This window comes from Sander vitreus, chromosome 4, assembly GCF_031162955.1.
Source record: "Sander vitreus isolate 19-12246 chromosome 4, sanVit1, whole genome shotgun sequence".
Taxonomy (NCBI): Eukaryota; Metazoa; Chordata; class Actinopteri; order Perciformes; family Percidae; genus Sander; species Sander vitreus.
The window spans coordinates 26710799-26732407 of NC_135858.1; the positions used below are offsets into that span (position 1 = coordinate 26710799).

The 21609-nt window shown below is 41.9% G+C and overlaps 1 protein-coding gene across 5 annotated transcripts; it reads right to left on the reverse strand.

Annotated features, from left to right (window-relative positions):
* Positions 1-714: 714 nt before the first annotated feature.
* Positions 715-17297, reverse strand: lmcd1 (LIM and cysteine-rich domains 1). 5 transcript variants are annotated; one of them, XM_078249239.1, is made up of 9 exons: positions 17105-17297; positions 16818-16973; positions 16466-16652; positions 10066-10151; positions 7696-7951; positions 6315-6464; positions 5887-6138; positions 4212-4430; positions 715-2133 (listed from the first exon to the last, which is right to left on the reverse strand). In XM_078249239.1, exons 3-9 carry the CDS (start codon positions 16490-16492, stop codon positions 2065-2067), a joined length of 1059 nt encoding a protein of 352 aa, XP_078105365.1. In that variant the 5' UTR covers positions 16493-16652; positions 16818-16973; positions 17105-17297; the 3' UTR covers positions 715-2064. The 5 variants fall into 5 exon arrangements, with proteins under 5 accessions (XP_078105365.1, XP_078105361.1, XP_078105363.1 ...); XM_078249235.1 differs by having other exon boundaries at positions 16466-16663; XM_078249237.1 differs by having other exon boundaries at positions 16466-16667.
* Between the last annotated feature and the right edge of the window lie 4312 nt (positions 17298-21609).

A 21609-nucleotide genomic window follows, 5' to 3' on the forward strand; every position in this document is an offset into this window, starting at 1 on the left:
GGCAGAGGGTCGAACTCTACTCTAGAGAAAACACTAAAAAAAGAATCCAGCAGAGTATGATTAATTACTAATTAGTTATATGCCTTTTCTAGTCTTCTGCCTGTCCAGTTCTCTAAGGGTAAAGTCAAACAATAGATGATTTCTGTCTGAAATAAAAGTGAAACACATATGAACAGATTTGATTCATTACAATTTCCTGAAAACCCAAGAATATACCGCAAACCCAGACGGAGTACTGAGGGGAAAATGAAAATTGAGCGGAAGTACGTAGGAGGGCAGAGCCAGGCTACTTTCAATGTACAATCCATGACATTATGAAGCAGGCCTTTAAAGGTTAAATCAGGTTTTCTTTACCTTTTCTGGTCTTTGAACCTTTTTTTGAGTACCAATACTTTCATGACCCCCACAGTTTAACTGTCGTCAAGTTATGTCAATTAATACAAATGTATCCGGTTTTAAAATGCCGTAAGACAGTCCCAAATACATTATACAGTATTTCATTCAAGTGACCCAACATTGAATTGTCCTAAAAGCTGAGAAACTCTTAGTCTGTGTCTTAGTGTGCAGGGCAAAATAAATCCTGTGAAATAAATAAAATCTAATTTAGTTTAGCAGATGGAGTTCACTTATTTGTTATGGAATCATGATGATAAAGAAGACGGTGTGTAATAACGGTCAAAAACTACTGAGAAAGTAAGTGGATCATGAGTTTCCTCAAACTGTTCTTTCCATAGTCAAAAGTGAACTTTTAAACTCAACCTTTGAGCCAATAGGGGAAAGAAAACCCCAAACAGTGCTCAGAAAAACTTTAAACATCACCAGTTTCATGATAACTGAGCGTATTCCATCTGCTGATGAATGTGTGATGTGGTTGAAAGCGCTGGAACCAGTAAGTCAACCTTTTTCTATTTGTGTTAACAAATATATTTATTTCTCATTTTATTTGACCATTTCATTTACTCATTTGTTTTCTTAACTGTCAGGTCCGATCCCCCATCCTGGAAGCTGCTGTTTGTATCTGAAACCAGCACATCTGGCTCCAGTCACTGTCAGTACTTTAAGTGCTAATAAATCCACCAAATGTTTCTTTAAGTACTTTAAACACTTTTGTGTCAACAAAACATCTCCTTAAGTACTTGAAACACCAGTAGGCTCAACTGAAGAAGTCTTTGAATACTTCACCGTCAGCAAGATGTGTTAAGTATTTAAAATACTGAAAATATCAACTGGACTTGTAGGATGCAGTATTTTAAACATAGAAAGAGAATGAGAGTAGAACGGACACTGAACTGTTTGCCGTGGTCATTTGACTAGTCCAAAAGAAATTGGCGCTCAGCACTGTGCATTGACCATAGAAACAGAATGAGTTTGTTTGCAATAGCAATGCTACACATAAAAATGGCCACCGCTGTCCATCCTGCTATATTGTTTTGATAAGTAATGTCCGTTCTATGTCCCACTACTACGTGTCTTGAGAAAGGTCCTTGGACAGAACAAAACGTAGACTTGGACTATTTCTATGATTTTCAATTATTTATTTATTTGACAGAGACAATGCACAGCTCCAGTACCAGAGCTAGCTATAAGCTAATTTTCATATGTAGTCCCTGGGCAGGAAACATCTCTGTCAGACCACTAGAGTAATTCTTAATGTCGACTAAACATGTCATTGAAAAAATTTAAGCGCTACTTACTTGGTATTATTTCATCCTTATGTCTTTCTTTTATTCATATAAAAAAGCTGACCAACCACGGTTAATATTAGATAGTGACAGGAAAGGTGGGAGAGAGATAAGGGATGGGTGATGACATGCAGCAAAGGGCCACACAGGACTCGAACCCAGGCCTCTGTAAAGGACTACAGCCTACATGGGGCGCATGCTCTTACTGGGTGAGCTAGAGGCCATCCCATATTAGAGTTACTGTTTTTATTTTGTGCCATCCTTGTAATTCTGTTTTAGAGCTAAACTTGAGTCTTAAAACTGAACACCATATTGTGTTGAACACTATATAGTGAGTGTCTTAGTGCTGACAAGGTGCATGCAGGTTTTGTCCACACTTCCATCAGCAGTAATGATGATGATGCCACGTGCGTCCATCTTTTGCCGTGTGAAAAGACTGACAGAAGATCAACTGAGGAAGGAGAACAGGATGGGGGAGGCAAGGGGAGAGGAGATTATTAAATAAATAATGATAAATAAATATAGTTATTTGGCTGATAATGTTTGTAGGTGGGTCAGTACTATGACATGTGGTTCCATGTGTAGACCCCATCTCAGCCTGTGGTATTGATCCTGTGACTTGAATAATTATGGCATTTTTCCATTACATGGCACCTGCTGGACTCGCCTCTCCTCACCTTTTTTGTTTTTCCGTTATGAAAAAAAGTACCTGGTGCCTGCTAACAGGTACTTTTTTTTAGTACAACCTCCGTTGAGGTTCCAAGCGAGCTGAGGCGATACCAAAAGGTGACGTGAAGACCTGCAGACTACTGATTGGTCGGAGAGAATCGTCACTAATCACTGTGTCATCATTGCTAGCGACAGACGGGGGTGTGCTGAACAAACCCGCCATTTTGAAATAGTTTAGCCAGCGGTGGTTTTTTTGCTGCCACCAGCTACTTTTGAAACAAAATTTGTCTTCTGGCTGTGGCAACAGCCACATGCCGAGAGTCCAAAACAATGGAAAATGGAGGACGGGGCACCATGTCCGCAAATTTGAGGACTTGAGACATGTTTGGCTTACATTGATAAACAACTCGACTAGGTATTCAACACTTGAGACTTGACCTCGACTTCAGACAGATGACTCGAAAGGACTTTTTAATAATGTAAAACAAAGTAATATTTGCTTTTTTTAAGATATTGAGTTACATTTTTGTTTTTGAAACACGACTGGGTGATTTTTTTGTGCAATGTGCGCCAACCTGGCAACCTTCCAGAGCGTGGCAGACCAGCAGAAGCTAACGCAGGAGGCAGCCGTCATAGAGGGGGTTATGCCAAAACCAGTACAATTTGGATTCAAGTTCCATGTAGTTGATGACCGTTTAAAAAAGAGAACAGCAGTGTGCAAGGTCTGAAAGTTAAAAATCACGACCACCACCACATCTAACTTCATCCGTCAAGAAAGTTGCATGAATGCATCTTTTTAGCTAATTAATTGGCTGGTTAAATGGTTGTTAGAAAGCAAACATTCATTTTTAATCTACTTTAGGCCCTGTCCACACGAACACAGGTATTTTCAAAACCGCAGCTTTTTCTACACAATTAGGCCGATCGTCCAAAAGCAAACGCAGTATCAGGTTACTGAAACCGAACCTTTTTGAAAACTCCTGCCAGGGTGAAGATTTTTAGAAACTCCAGTTCCATTGTTGTCGTGTAGCCGGTGGAAACGGTGATTTTGGCTTGTGACGTCGGAGTGCGCACTGTTGTCTCCTTTGTTTGACATCAGATTGTGCGCCGCCATCACCTTTGTTTACATGAAACAAATCTCTGCAATGGCAGACATAGCTAAGATATTGCTGCTAATAACTGTGCTAACAGGGCTTGTCACATATATACAGATACATGCACACAGTTCTCCCATTATATTGCAGAATAGAGGTGTCAGAATGCAATACTCCGCAAGTCACTGCTTATGACTACACTCCCATGACACAAAACTCGCCGCCATCGTCACCGGTTTTGGACGAGACCCGGTCGGACCTCTACGGGAACTTCAGGCTTCTCATTGGCCAACATGGCTTAACGGTTAGGGTTATATCGCCACCTGTTGGTTTGGCATGCTGTTGGTTTGGCATGCTCTTGACAGCATTTGATAGCATGTTTTTACGTTTTTATGTGGACGGAGGTATTTTTAAACCTTGCTTGTGTTGACAAGATTATTTTTTAATCGAAGGAGGAAAAACTCTGTTTATAAAATTATCCGTGTACGTGTGGACTACGCCTTAGACTGTATTACTTGACTTGCTGCGTGGTGACCACACTGACTTGTGACTTGCTTGTGACTTGCAAATGTGTGACTTACTCCCACCTTTGATAGATAGGTATATATATATATATATATATATATATATATATATATACTTGATTCACATCTGTACATAGTAGGTTAATGTTTTTTTCACCACACAGTCTATCTCCCTAACAGATCACAATGTTCCTCTGTCTGATATCAATAGTGTCTATTAAAACTATTCCGTGTCATCTCACCTCATCGCAGCCTGAGCACCGCGGCCACACCGTCTGACAGTAGTGTCGTCCGCAGTACAGCTTCTGATTGGACCAGAAGTAGACCAGGTCCACCAATCCCTGGCCACACTCTGAACATACGAAGCAGGTTGGATGCCACAGGGCGCTATGGTAACCTGCACGCTCAGCATAAACAGCTGGACTCTCTTTGGCAACGTCACCTTGGCAACCAGTGCACCGCTAGAGGACAGAATATGAAAGTGAGAGAAGGCCGTGAACCAAACTACTGCAACAAACTTTATGTTTAAAATGAGTGGTGTCAGAAACATTACAGTGAGGCATTCTGGGGTTGTTAATCTATATGGGGTAACAATAAGAGGTCCATAATCTTTTAGAAGTGCACTTGAAAAAAATAAGTTGCCTGGATCTAGTTCCAGTGGTGGAAATAAACTAGGTGGCCAACATTTACTCAAGTACTGTACTTAAGTACATATTTTAGGACTTAGTACTTAACTTGGGTATTTCCATTTTATGCTACTTTATACTTCTGCTCCACTATATTTAAGGGGGAAATATTGTACTTTTTTCTTTACAACATGTATTATTTAAGAGCTATAGCTACAAGTTACTTTTCCACATTAAGATTTTACTTACAAAACATGAAATCAGATTATGAAATATGATCCATTCTTACAGATTAAACTACCGAAAGTACATGAAGAAGTTACAACTACAACAATAAAGTACCGCTTACAAAATAATACATCACACTGTCAGTTACAACACTGTGACTGACAGTAGCCACCTTGCATTATGCATACTTTAACTTTTGATACATAAGTTACATTTTGCCACTAATACTTAAGTAAATACTTAAGTGAAAAATTGAATGCAGGACTTTTACTTGTAATAGAGTATTTTTATACAGTGTATATTTGTATACTGTGGCATTGCTACTTTTACTTAAAGCAATATTTTATTGATTTAAATCCAGCTCTTTGTCATCTTTGTGTGGGCAGTGTGTGCAGATGAACAGTGTGTGGCTTCCCTCCATTGCACCAGTGCACGGAACCAGAAGCAGCCACTGATATCTGGCGGATCTCGGCAGACCTTCGCTCCTCTGATACGCTGGAAGCTCTGTGTGCTACGACCATGGAGGAAAGCCACACACCATTCATCTGCACACACTGCCATGACACAGAGCTCTGTTGTATGTGTTTTGACGGTTTGTGTGTTTTTTACTTTGTGTCGTTTCTGTATTTGATAGAAATGTACAACCATAAAGAGAGCCACACACCCCAGATTGCCCCAGAAATAGGTGTGAATGGTGGGATAAGGCCTATTAACAGTAATATTTTCGGGGTCTAGTATCCAATATGAACGTGATAGGAACAGAAAACTTTTTCTGAGTAAAAGTGGGGACTCTGCAGAAATACTGAACCAAATGCTGTGGTTGTAAATTCAACTTTTTGGGGTGACTTCAGGCTTTGCCCAGTCGTTTAGCAGTGCAACAGGAGCCTGCGAATATTTAATAAGAGAGTGCAACCTACAAAATAACTGGATTGGAATGGAAATGCCTCTGCTGATGTTTCCTATCTGTCTGATGCTTTTCAGAGCAAAATGTTTATTTCTCGAAGGTGCAATCGACATTAGCACGATTTAAACTGTGAAGATGCCAGACGCCTTATTTACTTACATATCCAGTCTTAGTGCTGTCATCTGTTCCGTTAGTGGAGCCAGTAGCAGAGGCAGTGATGTTGCTGGTCGAGCCGTGGTCCTGATGCTGAAGAGCATCCTTTTTGTCAATGTTGCTGCGGTCCTTGGCTTCCTTTGCTGTCCTCTGAGTGGCTGCTTCCCTTAGAGCTCCACCATCACCAGGTAAGGCCACCTCCCCAACTCCCAGCACCTCCTGTTTGTAGCTCTTCACAAACAGCAGCATGGAGGACATCTACAAGAGAATGTAGGAGAAGTAAAAGATACAAGTCATCATGTAACATTGTTTCATCAGACTTTTCCATTATGTGGAAGTTGTTTTCCAGCCATAACAACTGATTTACGTGATATTGGTTAGCTAACATACTGTTTAAATAATAATGAATGTTTGGTCCTGGCAGAGTACTGTACCTCCTCATCACTGGCAAGGCTCTGACACTTCATGGGGTCCTGATCGTAGGCAGGGAGCTGACTGAAGAGCTGCCTGCGTCGCTCCAATGCTCCATCTGTCCCCAAGACGGGACGTAGACTTTCTGGGATGAGCTCCATGTACTGCATGGCCTGAAGGGGGGGTCAGGGGCGTTTTAATTCTGGTTACCTTTATTTCTACAGCATTAGTTATATTGAGATATAACTGTCATTCATTCACATTTATCAGGCTGCAGATTCACCACAAGCTGTTTGGTCATTATGAGATCAGTTCTGCAACTGCCAACCTGCACCACCTACAAGAGAGTTAAATGACTGCAGGACTTTGGACCCCAGGTTTAATTAAAAAGTACAATACTTTACTCTAAAGAATAGAATAAAATGGTTATACGAAAAGTACAGACCTCTACCTCATCAGCTCCAACAACCATTTATAATACTCATGTTTCGAGTCTGTATATTGAGAAATATACAGTAAGTTACTGGGGCAAATCAGAAAGATTAAGAAAAAAAAAACAGAAACCAAATTAAAGGCAGGGTTGGTAATGTTGAAAAGCTAGCAGAATTTGAAAGTTGCATCTCCTCGGGGCTCCGTCTAACTACCTAACTACCTAAAAACATGCATAAGACATATGATTGCCTACCTCTCGCTAACATGGTTGGATGACATACTTCAGCATAGAGGGAATGTTCAGGAGACTTTCTGAGTCTGTGTTTCAGTTGTCATCTCACTGTCACGGTGTTGTCAGTAACACATCTGTGAGTTGTCAGATGACTGCACCAGAGTACGATAAGTCTAGAGCTGTACCAGCAGACTCTACGTGCTGCAGCATTCATTTCACAGCAAACAACATGCTGAAGAGTTTTGGAGACCGATCTGGAGAGTGGTCCCAGTTGGATCTGATCTGTCTCTACAAGTTGAACCACAGTTATGTCCCCTGCAACTCCCCCACCACACTGCAGTGCGCAATAATCACTGTCATCCTTATAATTATAGGTTGTGAAACCTGAAACATACTTGTTTTTAATGGAAACCAGGCAGTCTAGACTGTTCCACATACAGAGGGGGCTGTAGAAACTAAACTAAAATAGTAAAAAAAGAAATAAAATGAGTATTCTGGTAAATCCCAGTAGAAATTTTGCTATCATATGCGACATGGTCTGCCCCGGGGGGCTAAATTATGAGACTGTTTAAAACCTGATTATTTTGTGTTTGTGTCTATCCAGCAGAGTCATGGTGTCCCCAGATCTCAGCAACAATTGGTAAATGGTGAGTAAAATGTGACTCTACAAGCCTTTGCAGACCAACCTACTGCAGCTTCACACCAACCACCAACCTCCTGTACTCCACACTGATCCTCACCAGTGTCTGGTTGAGGCCGGCCGGCGCCCAGACGTATGTCGTGGTGTTGAAGGTGGGGTCTTTGCGCGACACCACCGGATTGGTCACAATCATACGGTTCCTCTTGTAGATGCGAAGGCCGCCACCTCCTTTAACCTTCGCTGTCAAATGGGAGCAGGGTGAGTCTGCGAGCAGGCGTCCCATTCGCTGGTCATCTTCCACGTCACTTCCAGGAGTGTGGTCGACCGCGCTGCAGCCGCAGGCGATACATGCTTTCCTGCACAGGTAGGGCAAGACGAATGGGAGGAGAGCAAAGATGTAGGCTAACATGATCATCTTTTAGAAAATTTTAATTCACTACTCTACTTAAGTACTAAAAGGCTGTATCTGTACTCTACTGGAGAATTATTTTTTTTCTCCTACTTCCACTTTTACTTTCGTTTTATTATTTTCGATGAATGAAATACTTTTACTCCGATACATTTTTTATGTGCTGCATCGTTACCCGTTACTGTTGTGAATTCCTCACGCTACGGAGACTGTGTAGGTTACAGCGTGTGTAGTTACCGCTACGTTAGTTACCTACGCTAATTACATAAATCCCCAAGATTGCGTCGTGTTTCTTTTCATTACGGTTGCCCGTTCAGAAGTCAGAGACAATGTAAGTTTGTACTCTTTCTATTTAGCTATTGTTGCAGCAGATTAAACTATTCCTGAGTTGTTTCAGTCTGCAGTGAGTACTGAATGTTAACCGTTTTACCCTGTGATGTGAAGCTGTTAGTTTATCTGTATTTTGCTAGCTTGCTAACTTTCCTGTACATCACGTTACTAGCTAGCGTGTGATACGTTTTTTGGGACTTCGTTAATTCGTTACTGTGCTGGAGAGGATGTTCATTTTACTTGCACAGTGTGATAATTGTACATTTTATTTCAGTATTTGTTAATATTTGTTATTTTTAATACAATATAATATATTTAATATTTGTTAATTCCTTTGGCAATAGCCTTGGCTAAACATTTGACATAATATAAACTATATGATATTCAAACTTTTGACTGCTTTCTTTAATAACTAAATAACACAATACTTGTACCTTTACTTTCAGTACTTGAGTAGTACATTTTAAAATAAACTACTTGCAATACTTAAGTACAAAACATGTTGAATACTTTAGTACTTCCACTTAAGTGTGGTGCTTAAAGAGCACTTCAACTTCTACTCAAGTCACTTTTTTGATAGAGCACTTGTACTTTTACTCAAGTATGGGTCTCTAGTACTTTATACACGTCTGGCTATATTCCAGTAAATCGTCTCCCTTCTCTCCAAGTAGTACGATGAAATGCCAACCCGTTCTCACTCCGAACTCGTAAAAAATACGGACGTTTGGACAGTGGATGTCAGCGTCTGAAGTGATGCAAAAAGCACCCTTCAGCGTGTTTGTAGAACGCACCAGAGAGAGCAGTAGCCACACGGCGTTTGAAGATGACGTAGCACTAAGAGTGACTATGGTAGCAAGTAGTATGAAAGGCCGAAAATCTGCATAGGGAGGTTGGTTGGGGTGGTGGATGAGTCAAACAACACAGGACTTTCACCCACGAGACCGGGGATCGTGTCCCGCGTGTCATGTTTCCTGAACCCAACCGTCGCTTTCTTCTTTTCCTAAACCCAACCATACCGTTATTCTTTTCCTAAACCCAACCATCCCGTTATTGTTTTCCTGAACCCAACCGTCCCGTTTTTCTTGTCCTAAACCCAACTGTCCCGTTCTTGTCCCGCATGTCATGGAAACGTAAGCCCACCCACGACCTTTTCCTTAACCTAACTGCGTCAAAAGTGACGCCAATAGTCCCGACCAAGCGCGTTTAGATATGACGCTAAAGGAGACTTTTAGCGTCAAAAACAACGACAAAGGCACCTGACCAAGCGTCCGTATTTTACGAGATGGGAGTAAGAATCTGTTGAAATGACAGGGATTAACATGGAATGACTTATGAAGACCCACCAAACCAAATTTTTTAGTTTTTTAGCTTTTTAGTATAGTAACCATGGTTTTGAGTTAGCCTAATAATTATTAAAACATCTTCAAACAGAACAATCTTTAAACAAAAACATCCATTATGTAGATGATTCATTAATGTACAGGCTAGCAGTACAAATCAGTGGGACATGATCCCTCAGAGCCTTCAGTCAATTGGCTAAAAATATGCAAAACCAAGTTCCTTTAATAGCAGAGAATGGTTGGGAGGGAGGAGTGGAAAAACCACTAGTACTGTATCCAGCGCTTCAGTTATTTCTCTTTTTTTTCCTCTTATTTCTACCTTCCCTTCATTGATTTTCGTTTTTTAGGCAGCGAAATAATAATAAAATTAAAAAGCAGTGAAGGGGTGTACCTCCAAGAATGTGGCTGGAATCCAGAGCAGCTCTCCTCACATACGTGACACACCGCTGCACCTCCTGTACTCTGCTTTACAGACATCTGAGAGGAGACACACATAACAAACACACAATGATGTTATACATTGAAATTATTATATACAGTAACTCGGATCCTGCGAGGAACAGTCCATTCAAGTTTCTATATTATAAGCAATGTAACAGTGAGAGCTTCAAAGACCAAAGGTGACAAGAGCTAGCACTAATATAGAAAACCATTTAGATCAGGAAATAAAACTAATGAAAAGGTTGGATAAAAATAAAATAAAAACTATGGTAAGTAAATAAAACACTTCAAAAACATCAATATTATGAGACATGGAAACATTTTGACTTTTTAAGGAACTGTATCAGCCTGGTGATATTCTACATGTTTCTTGCTGTGTAATAAGTGTGTGTATCAAAGCCTGATATAATTTCTTCCTCTGCCCCATTGTTCAAAAACTATTAAAAACACATCAGTGAGCTACACTGTTGCACTGGGTGACATGTCTCGCATTGCCTGACCCTCCTCCACAGCGCTGCGAAAAAGGGTCTGGCAAGTCCACACAGCATTCTGGGATGGGAGAGAAACGTGCCGGGCAGAGCCACGGCGCCTCTGCAAAATAGCCTCAGGAAGGAACTTGTTTTGGTGGAACATGTGTACATTTAAAAGTTGTTTTAGTCGTGCAATAGAAAACTCAGATTGGACAGATAGTCTAGCTAGCTGTCTGGATTTACCCTGCAGAGATCTGAGGAGCAGTTAACCATAGTCCTCAGAAATCCACCGGAGTTTAGAAGGCCAACACAGTGGAAGGTGACGGACATCCTGCTGAAATAAGGGACATCCGGCTGAATTTCCGCGGCACCTGAACTATCCTGGAAATGAAACGTGGTCGATATAGACTAATTTAGAGTCAACCCCATATACGGCGTCCTGCTGCCACAAATACTCACTAGAGCAGTGAATGTGTGTTAATCCATTGTTGAAAATAGTCCCCAAAGATGCACTATTTTCTCCTGTTTGAGTAACGTTTGCTAAGAACTATAGTGACAGCTGTTTTGGCAAATTACTGACTTGTTTTTTAAGCTGATGAGTTACTTGTGAGTGACTGACCATTAGCTCGGAGAGCCTTTTTTCACCTCTTCAGTAACTATTTTTTTAACTAAATGAAGTACAGTCCTTTAACAAAATGCCAGTGGGGGAGTAAACGGGACGTTTCGAGAGCTTTTGTGACTGATAAGTGCTAGCTCGGCTGGCTAGCATGTTTTACGGTTAGCTTGCCAGCAATATTAGTTCACCAACTACTGCAAGTAGTAACTACCATTTTCTTCAATGACACACCCCTGCTTTTCCTAATGATTAAAGAAGACTTTTTAAGTGAAACTGAATAAAGGAAGAAACTGAATATAGAAAGAAAAGTTCATTCTTGACTTTAAAGTAATATGAAATAGTGTGACAAAAAAACAGTTTTCAACTCAAGTTCCACTTACAAGCCTTCTCTATACCTTTCAACCAATTTCCTCTGCTGATGAGGACTGTGAGATGCAGGTGAAAGCTCTGGAAAAGGCTAGTATGGGGCCCTTGAGTTAAGCAAAAACCTACAAGTAAGTATTCGTACGACACAGAATTAACGTAGAGGCCTCAAGTGACGATGATTCTGTAGACATAAGAGGAAGTGTTGGATGAGAAAGAAGAGTTGGTGTTTTCAACTTTTCTCAGTGAGTGTGGGAGGAAGAGAAGGGAGTACACACACGCATGCACGCACGTATGCACGCACGCACATACACACAGGGTGGATGATCTCATTGATCCACCCATTGACATCATCTCAGTACGGATAAACAGTCTTATCAGTCATCACTGTATTATTTCTCATCTCCCCTTCCTCTTCATCTGTTTTCTCCTCGCTTGTCTCTTCCAACTGTCTCACTCTTCTTTCTTTCTCTTCCTGTCCTGACTGTACCTCACCTTTCTTTCCTTTATTCCTTTCATATTTGAAAAGAAAAGAACATGCCCACAGTCCTCTTCCATACTTTACACTGTATACTCGTTTCGTGTGTGTGTGTGTGTGTGTGTGTGTGTGTGTGTGTGTGTGTGTGTGTGTGTGTGTGTGCACGCGCGTGCAGGCTAAGAAACAATACAGTTTTCAAAGCCTCTGGCAGGAAGCCTGATGACTGTTCTGCTAAATCAACCTGCTGCTGACAGACTGTCCACCTGTCCATCTGTCACCAGGCATTTACAAGCTCGTCTCTCCTCAGGGAGACATTCATACACATATTATATTCTCTCTATAGACAAGCTCTCCCAAAATGATGAACTACAAAATAAGCTGATCTAACAGCCTGAACTTTTCTGGGTCTAGGTATTTCCATCAGATGTTTGAGCGTGCCACAAGAGCGTTAGTGACGTCCAGCACTGATGTTGGGTGATACGTTCTGGCTCGCATTCAGGGCTCTGTTGTTCCACACCAAACTGGATAAACCATTCCTTTAAAACCTGGCTTTGCTTATGAGGGCATTGTCATGTTGTTCTCCCAAACAAAGCTGCGAAGAACACTGTCTAAAAGATCAAACAATCTTCTCATCTCTAAACAAGAAAGCAAATAAGCGTATTTCCCAAAAATGTCAAACTATTCCTTAGAGATTTTCCCCTTCATCGACATCATCCAACTCCCACCAGGAAACAAAGTCCCCAACCAAAGCAGTCATTAGGTGAGAGAGAGAGGACAGATGAGTGCGTTTAGAGGTGTGAAGAGAGAGAGTGTGTGTTAGATGGTGAAGAGGCTGTTGATCGGCCCGTGTTGAAAAGGTCACAGCGATGACGGCTGCAACAGAAACAGCTGAAGAAGAACAAGACCGCCATACATCCCTCTGGAATACACTGACTGACAGCATGTGTGTTTATTATTATGTTACTGAGCTGACACCAGTTAACAGCACCAAGGGTGGTACGAAAACACCTTTCCGAAGTCAGTTCAAAGTAACATTGCACTAAACCCCTGCTTATTTGGCTCTTTTTTTGTGTGTTTTAATGTAATACTATTCTTCCTGTAGAAAAGGCAGACAGTACACCCCCAATGAAATGAAGGTGTATGTGTCAGTGCGTATACTCACTGTGATCCTGGTGGGAGTCACAGGAAGAGCAGACGTGACTCAAAGAGGCAGAGAAAGGTGGGGAAATGACATGCAACTAAATTCCCCAGACCCCAGACGGACACAAACCAGGGACATTGCAGGCCACGGTCAGCACCTTACCTGCTAGGGGCCACCAGGGAACCCCATCTCTAGTTCTATTAAAAGGATGAACCCACAGAGTTGCCCTTACACAGTTGTAAAGGTCAGCTGAAAATATGTGGTAAGAAAACCAAGCATGGTCGTCAAAGTCTTCAACTGAGACAAACAGGGCAGAGGCAGTTGTGTGATCGGCATGAGACATGGAAAAGTGGGGGTTATAAAATAATACATATCTTGTTCAAAAGTTGATTTAGCTGCTTCACTTGTTTCATCTTGCATTCAGTAACGTTATGTCCCTGTCAGTAATGGTATCTGATATTAACAGTTCTTGGAAGAAACTGATTTATGTAGTCAATTCTTCTACAATCTACTGAGAATTAGATCCTATCCATACTACTATCGTTTCAGCGCTCATAATCTGGCTGTCCTATGCCGGCTCCCTGTTCTGAAGCAAATTTGTCCTGCATTTTCTACAGTGATGAAACTGGCATCTGAAAGCTGAACCGACCTATTAAATTAAGTTCCGCTCAAACATTTAATCTGTGTGGCTCCTCTGTTATCAGGCAATCACTGACAACCTTCACTTAGTCTGACGGAGTTATCTTAACCACAAATACAAATGGAACAGTACAGTATGATTGATTAGCTGCTCTGAATGAAAGTGTTTGCCAAATGATACATATGAGCCAAACTGGAAATGTATTTCTTCAGAAGGAGGGAAACGTGAAATGTGTTCTATATTTAGGAGTCAGATAAGCCAAGTATGTCATAGGTGGATCACACTCTGCTGAGCCACGATGAGTAATTCTAAACATGTCGGCTATGTGACGGTTAAACTGCAGGAAACGCTGTGAGATAAGAAGCTGGAGGTCAAAGAGGCGGCGAGTAGACCCTCTTTAATGTCCAGAACGTTGTCACATGGAATCCTGGATGTTTCCTGTTCAAATCAGACAATATGCTACAAATTGCTATGCACTTTTTTTGACCAACTCGGGGAGACTGATCAGTCCAACTGTCTTTTCTGCCGACGGTTGGCCGTCTGGTTGGTGTGTGTGCAGCTTTAATCAGCTAATTAACTGCCTCTGTGTGCCTAGGTCTGGTCTGTTTAACAAGGTTACATTAATTACACAATAACACTTCCGATGAGTAATCCATAACAATAACTTGTTGAAAATAGCATGATTACATTGAAAAGCAGTCCTTTATTATTCGTCTGTATTTTTATCGTGTCATGTGATATGCTACTTTAGTACACAACAAACAAATATTACTGGGACCTAGATGAACATTTGATATCTATATTCACACTATAGACACCACCGCTGACCTGTTACAATTTGGCCAAAATTAAGCACAATGACCATACACGGTCCAGCCATATACTGAGTTCTGACCTAGTTTTGTTACTCTAATGTCTGGAAATTAAACTGAAAGCACTTTAATGTTGACATAAAAATAATCGGCAACTCTTATTTATATATATTTTATAGTTTGGACTGTTGGTCGAACACAACAGGTAACTGTTTTACTGTTTTCTGACTAAATGATTAATCAATTAGTCAAGAAAGTAATCGGCAGATGAATCGATAATGTATAATGTATACGACATAATGTATACGTTTTTGTTTTGTACTTTGGTTACAGAGATACCATCCTACAATCCTAAAACCCAGTGTGTGTGTGTGTGTGTGTCTATGTTGGGGGTTATTTCCATCCTGGTGATGGCAGTCTTTCCAGCTCCTGTACTGTATATAAAGAAGGACGGGGGGGGGGGGAATCAAACCCCCAACAGGTGACACTGATCCGTCAAGTTATCTGCCTCAGACTGATGTGACCTCTGGACGGACAACCAGAGGATGAATCACAGGACAGATCTGTGGGAGACAAAGAGCCGCCAGAACAGACCCAGCGGGGGGATCAGGTCATCGCGGTCATGGATTACCTGCTCTGACTGAATTAGAACTCTCCAGCTGTTTAAACTGGATTGGATGAGATCAAGTCTGAGAGATTTCATCCAAACTGACTTTAAAAGATGGATGGCTGACTTGCATCAGTTTATTAACTCACTTTAGTCTTTAATAAATACTAAAGAAGAGATACCAAATGGCACCCGACACAGTGTTGTTTACTGCATCACGCCCATTGCATGCGTGTATCATTTACTGTGAATCCCCTATGCAGCAAAGGTGTAGCCTGGAAACCAAACAAATCTGCAGAGCTCATGTTTCATTTGCTCCGCCCCCCCTCCCATTCAAACAGATTTCAAGCCGTCCAGAGTCATCACGTCACATCTGTTTATCTCACACAGGGCAGGTTTAAGACGATGACTGACAGAGGAGCGTCATGCTATAGATGCCGACAAAGAAAACGAAACGAGATCTTAATAAATGCCTGTTTGATTCAAGCCATTGATGTAAAAAAAAAAACATTTTAGCAAATGAGTTGCTGCAAGGCTAATTAAGATTATCAGCTCCACACAACACTCTCTGTAATTCTCAGTATGTCTATGTTCTGCTCTTCTGAAGAGTCCATCATGTTTTTTTTAATCCTCCGTGTCCTCCTTGGCTACTAGTAACTGCGTGGAGGAGGCGTGGGGGTGGTGCGCGATCACGTAAGGCTTGTATCATGTGGACGTGCAGACAGTGTTGTTGTCATTACTTAGAATTCCTCATGGGGGCGACAGACACTACGCACTTTAGCTTTAACCAATTGAAAATGACATTGGCAAGAGAGATTTGTAACTCAAAATAAAACCCTGCTCTCAAACAGAAATTAATTTACATGAACACTATGCTGACTGAATAGTGAAGTGAAAAATAAATGTCCATTCAGTCTAACTATTGGGCTTAATCAAAGCCGAAGTGTGAGACGTTTCTGGGTACTTGTTGGTAAATTCGCTTTAAACTTTGGTTTTATGACATATATACTGTATATAGAAAAGGCAATGAAGTTCACTTGAACTTCAGTAAAGTCTCTTTATTCCAAGGCAAGTGTTTCAGACAGTCATCAACAGAAGATCAACATCCCATCAGACTAACTGACCCTCTGACCCTTGACATCCTCATTAGTTTTTTAATTAGAAGTATCTACTACATGCAATTAGAAATTTCAGCTGTACAGATGTAAAGGTTTCTGTCCTACCTTCTCCATGGCTGAGCTCACGTCCATGTTGTCCAGCGTCTGTCGGCTGTTTGACTCTTCGGCTCTCTCTGCCTCTGCTCTTTCAGAACAATGGGGCTTAAATTCCTCTCCTGTCGACCACACTTCCTCTCTCCCCGCCCACAGTCGCTCCTGCTGCCGCTCTGCTCTGCCGGCTCTCCACAGCCCACTGCGATTTAACTGTCTAGACTTTCATTTCATTCCTGCTCAGAAAACATCAGCTTCACTTTTTCACTTTGAACTATCAGTGCTCAGTGCTAAACTCAATTTTCTCACTTTTTCTGTTTCTTCTCCTTCCCCTTTTCTATCTTTATAAACTCACATCAAAACTCACCTTTCTCCTCTTCAGCTGTGGACTCCTGCTTTTTGTTGTCTGTTCTGTTTTTCTCCTCCACTCTTCCCTCTTGACTCGTCCTGTTGCCGCCTCTCCTTCTGCACCCTCTGCAACATGAACTCAGCAGGTTTCTTCACCTCCTGCTCCAACACGCCGCTGAAAGGGAAACCGATAAGTCTCCCAACACTTTTTGACTCAGTAAAACTGCAGCACTCAATCACCTCTGTTTCTCTTTCTGACTTTGCTGAACAATGTATTCACTGTGCTTGGCTAAATATTACAGGTACCTCCTATGTTACAGCCTCAGACCATGTAGCAGCAGACTGGCAGGATTCAGGGAGATTTATGGTCTTGAAAACAACAGCTGCACTGTTGTCTCTCTGCAACAGACCAGGGCTTTGGATTCAGGCCTGGTCTTCGGCCGACTGGAGGACTACCTGGAGCAGCGAGGCCTGGCTGGACTGTTTGTGCTTTTAAACTGAGACAAAGACAGAGGGAGCCCTGAGGGATTCCCTGCTCTTGCTCTGCCAGCCAATCAGAGTGAGCCTGAAAAACTCCTTGGCCAATAGGAACATCAGAGGTTCCTCCTCCTTCTCTCGTTCTGCAGCTTTTTAGTGTGAAGCTCAGTAGAATGTAGACCACAGAGCTGAGCAGGGCCAAACCAGGCCAAACCGAGCCAGGCGGGTCTAAAAGAGGAATAAAGTGATCCCGCTGAGCCGTGCAGAGCTAGCAAAAGCCAGGCAGGACACCCAGGGTCAATCAAAGCCAGACAGGGCCAACAGGACCAAACAGAGCCAAGTATAGGGCCGCACAGGGCTAAACAGACCCAGACAGAGCCAGAGGGAGGTATGGAAAGCCATGCAGGGCTAACATTGGGCTAATAACAGCCAGACAGGGCACATGGGCTTCACAGACCCATGCAGGACCAAAAGGTGCTAAACAGAGCCAGGCGGTCCATAGAGGCTAAATAAATCTAAAGAGGGCCACATTTGGCATGACAGGACCATGCAGAGCCAACAGGGTTAAAAGGGGCAAAGTATTCAGTGGCAGTATTCCAATAGTTTTCCAAAGGTTTTGCTAAAACCTAAAAATTAGCAACTGCTGCACATTACAGTAGCAACAGAATGCTCTATCCAGTTTAAAATAAATATCCCTGCCACACACACACACACACACACACACACACACACACACACACACACATTAACTGTTTAAATAACAGTTAATAGATGACAATGAATATTATCACTGTTACTGAATGCGTGCTCAGACGCACAGACTTTGCATGTTTTTCCTGTTTGTACAGCAGCACCTAGCCCATCTCACAGCACTGCAGCAAATGCTATACTTGCACTCGCTTGTGTGTAGTATGTGAGCGGCTTCTCGATTCAAAAAATAGAAAAGCGGCGTTTTATAATTTGAGCTCAAACCCTAGTCTGGCATGATGGATTAGTACACCTGTATGACTTCTCAGCTTCAGACTATACTGCCAAAATACACAATTGCTAACACCGAGCCACTGAGCCAGGAAAAGTAGAACACAAGTGATAATATTCTAGCCACATGTTCTGAAGGACTTGAATGATTTAGTCATTCTCCTTCCTTGTGTATATTGCAAAGTAAAACATACCTGCGTTTGCAAAAGGTTCTTGCAATACAGTGTTATTTGAGCTTTGCTCTGAATTAACCAGCTTGACGCAATCTTACAACGATTATATTTTCTTCAATTTATTTTTTCGTAGGTGGCTGTGATGTGATGCTTATTATTATACAATCACATTCACCGCTGTACCCATGAGATGCGACCTGAAAATCCCCAGTAGTAAGTTTGTGATTGTGTGCCGATACTGGTGACAGAGGCAGGCCACACCTGCTGCTGTAAGATGAACACAACATACAGGAACCAGGTAGCTTAAAACCAGCAGGGACACCACATCAAGCGGAGTCCATTGAAGTGGCGGCCCCTGGCTGTTTTTCACTGAATGAAGGAGTGATGTCATAACTGAAGACCCGCCTTATACATTTTAATAAAGAGACCAAATGATCGCCGTGACCAAGTAAATGTAATGCAATAGACTGGGGGCACTGTTTATGGAGAACCAAAACACCACTTCAATATAAAATGTAATAGATTGAGCTTTCACTCAAATTGTTTGTCAGAATAATTCAAAATGAATTGAGGATTGCATTGCCACTGTGCATATTAAATTGTCAAATGAAAAATGCATATTGAAATTGAATGACAAAAGTTGCAAATTGAATTTAAAAATGAAAAAAAAAATGTCCATTTGAATAAAGAGACCCCACTTTACAGTTAAAGCTATAGTGCCTAGTTTCTGTCGGCCCTATGAGGAATTCTAAGTAATGACAACAACACTGTCGGCGCGTCCACATGATACAAGCCTTCAGCTTGTTTTACAGTTCTGCGGAGGCTCCACGTAGAGCTTTCGCCGTAGCCTACGTAAGTGGCGCGATGTTTATACTTGTGCGCTGGTGTGTGCGTTGAGCCGGCGTGTGTGTGTGTGCGTGTGTGTGTGTGTGTGTGTGTGTGTGGTAGAGGGAGAAGTGAGAGAGTGACGGCGATTAGCTCCGGAGCGAGTAGCGACTCTAGAGTCATAGTGAGAGAAACAAAGTGTCTCCTCTGTGTTTTCTGACCACTGTGGGAAATCCTTAGCAGGAAAAGTTAACCCTCTCCTTGATTTCATGTTGTTTATGGAGAAGGAGAACCAGGAAATGAGTCGGGGGGAAATGCAACGCTACCAAGCCACGGCCGAGCGACATGCGTCGCCGCGACGTGTAGTTACATTTTTCGAGAGGTGCACGTCAGGCTATGGCGTAGGGTCCGGCGTGGACGCAGAGTGGTTTGCGTCCACGCAGGACCATCCGCCACCAAGAAGTTAAAGGAAACTGTGATCAAACAGCAGAACACATTAAGGTCCAGTCCGGACACACAGAGAAGCAGATTAGGGAGCAGTTTAAGAAGCTTCGCCGGTTTCTAGAAGAGGAAGAGGAGGCCAGGATCTGTGCTCTGAGGGAGGAAGAGGAGCAGAAGAGTCAGAGGATGAAGGAGAAGATTGAGGCTCTGAGCAGAGAGATAGCAGCTCTTTCAGACACAGTCAGAGCCACAGAGGAGAGGCTGAGAGCTGAAGACGTCTCTTTCCTGCAGAACTACAAGGCTGCAGTGGAAAGAGTCCAGCAGCGGCCCCTGCTGGATGATTCACAGCTGATCTCAGGAGCTCTGATAAACGTGGCCAAACATCTGGGCAACCTGAGCTTCAACATCTGGAACAAGATAAAGGAGATGGTCTCCTACACTCCTGTGATTCTGGATCCAAACTCTGCTCATCCAGAACTCATCCTGTCTGAAGATCTGACCAGTGTGAGACGTGGAGAGACACAAAAGCTTCCTGACAACCCAGAGAGGTTTTGATTCCTTCATCTCTGTTCTGGGCTCTGAGGGCTTTGAGGTTGGAGACAGTACAGCCTGGTTTCTGGGTGTAGCAGCAGAGTCTGTCCAAAGAAAGAGAGGCACAGCCTCAAAGTCTGGATTATGGAGAATAGTGTTTTATAAAGATGAATACACAGCATGCTCATATCCTGGCCCAGACACTGTTCTCTCAGTGCAGAAGAAGCTCCAGAGGATCAGAGTAAAACTGGACTGGGATAAAGGAGAGACTGTGATACTTACACACACATGCACACCTTGAAACGTACTTTCACTGACAAGTTGTTTCCATACTTTAATACAAACAAAGAATTGCCACTAAAGATATTACCAGTGAAAGGCTAAAGTAAAGTAATACAGCAGCAGTTGGTGGCCTTTCAGTCAATGTGTGTTTTAAGCAGGGATGCACCGAATCCAGGATTCGGCTTCGGATTCGGCCAAATATTGGGCTTTTTGATGGGGTTTGGTTTCTGCCGAACCTTAGAATTTTTTTCCACTGAACCGAACCCTACGCTTGCACTATACGCACAAACTTCAGGTACGGCAAAGGAAGGACAGCCACAGCTAAAAACTTGTGTTAACCAGACAACGGATTCGGTATTCGGTTTCGGAGTCGGCAGAATATTAACCAGTGGATTTGGTATTCGGCCAAAACCCCAAAAATCTGGATTCGGTGCATCCCTAGTTTTAAGTAATGCCAAGTTCAGAATCCAATACTCAATCATCGGTTTTCCTCTCCAGAGAATCAGAATATATAAATACTGTCACTTTATAATTTACACATTGTGGGCAAGTTTCCCTACTGAGTGTTATTAAATGTAAAGAGCACTTGTGTTGTATATGTTCTTTTATTAAATTACTTAACAGACAATGTATTTTATAACTTTGTGTAGTTTCACCAACCATGTTTTAAAGCTCTTGCTGTATGTATGATTGATATTTTTTATTTATTTTTTGAATCTGAATGAATATGTTGTGTGTATTGTAGTCTGTTAAATATCGTATCACTATAAAACAACCAATGAGAAGAGAACACATACATCTCCTAGTGTTTTGTCATTACCCACTGTCCATACTGCTAGTACTGTAGGCTACATTAGGGCTGTTGGAACGAATTCCGAAATTCGAATATAATTCGAATATTTAAAAAATCAATACTATTCGAATGCTAAAATTACTATTCGAATATTGCTTTTTTGTGAATTTTTTAAAATGTTTTATATGCAATCTTGCCTTTCTCGTCGCCTTGGCCTACACGCATGTGAAAATTAAATGCTTTTGTTTAGTCTGATGAACAATAAAGTTTTTGAATCGTATCACAATCGTATATGTTCCCTTAATACATAC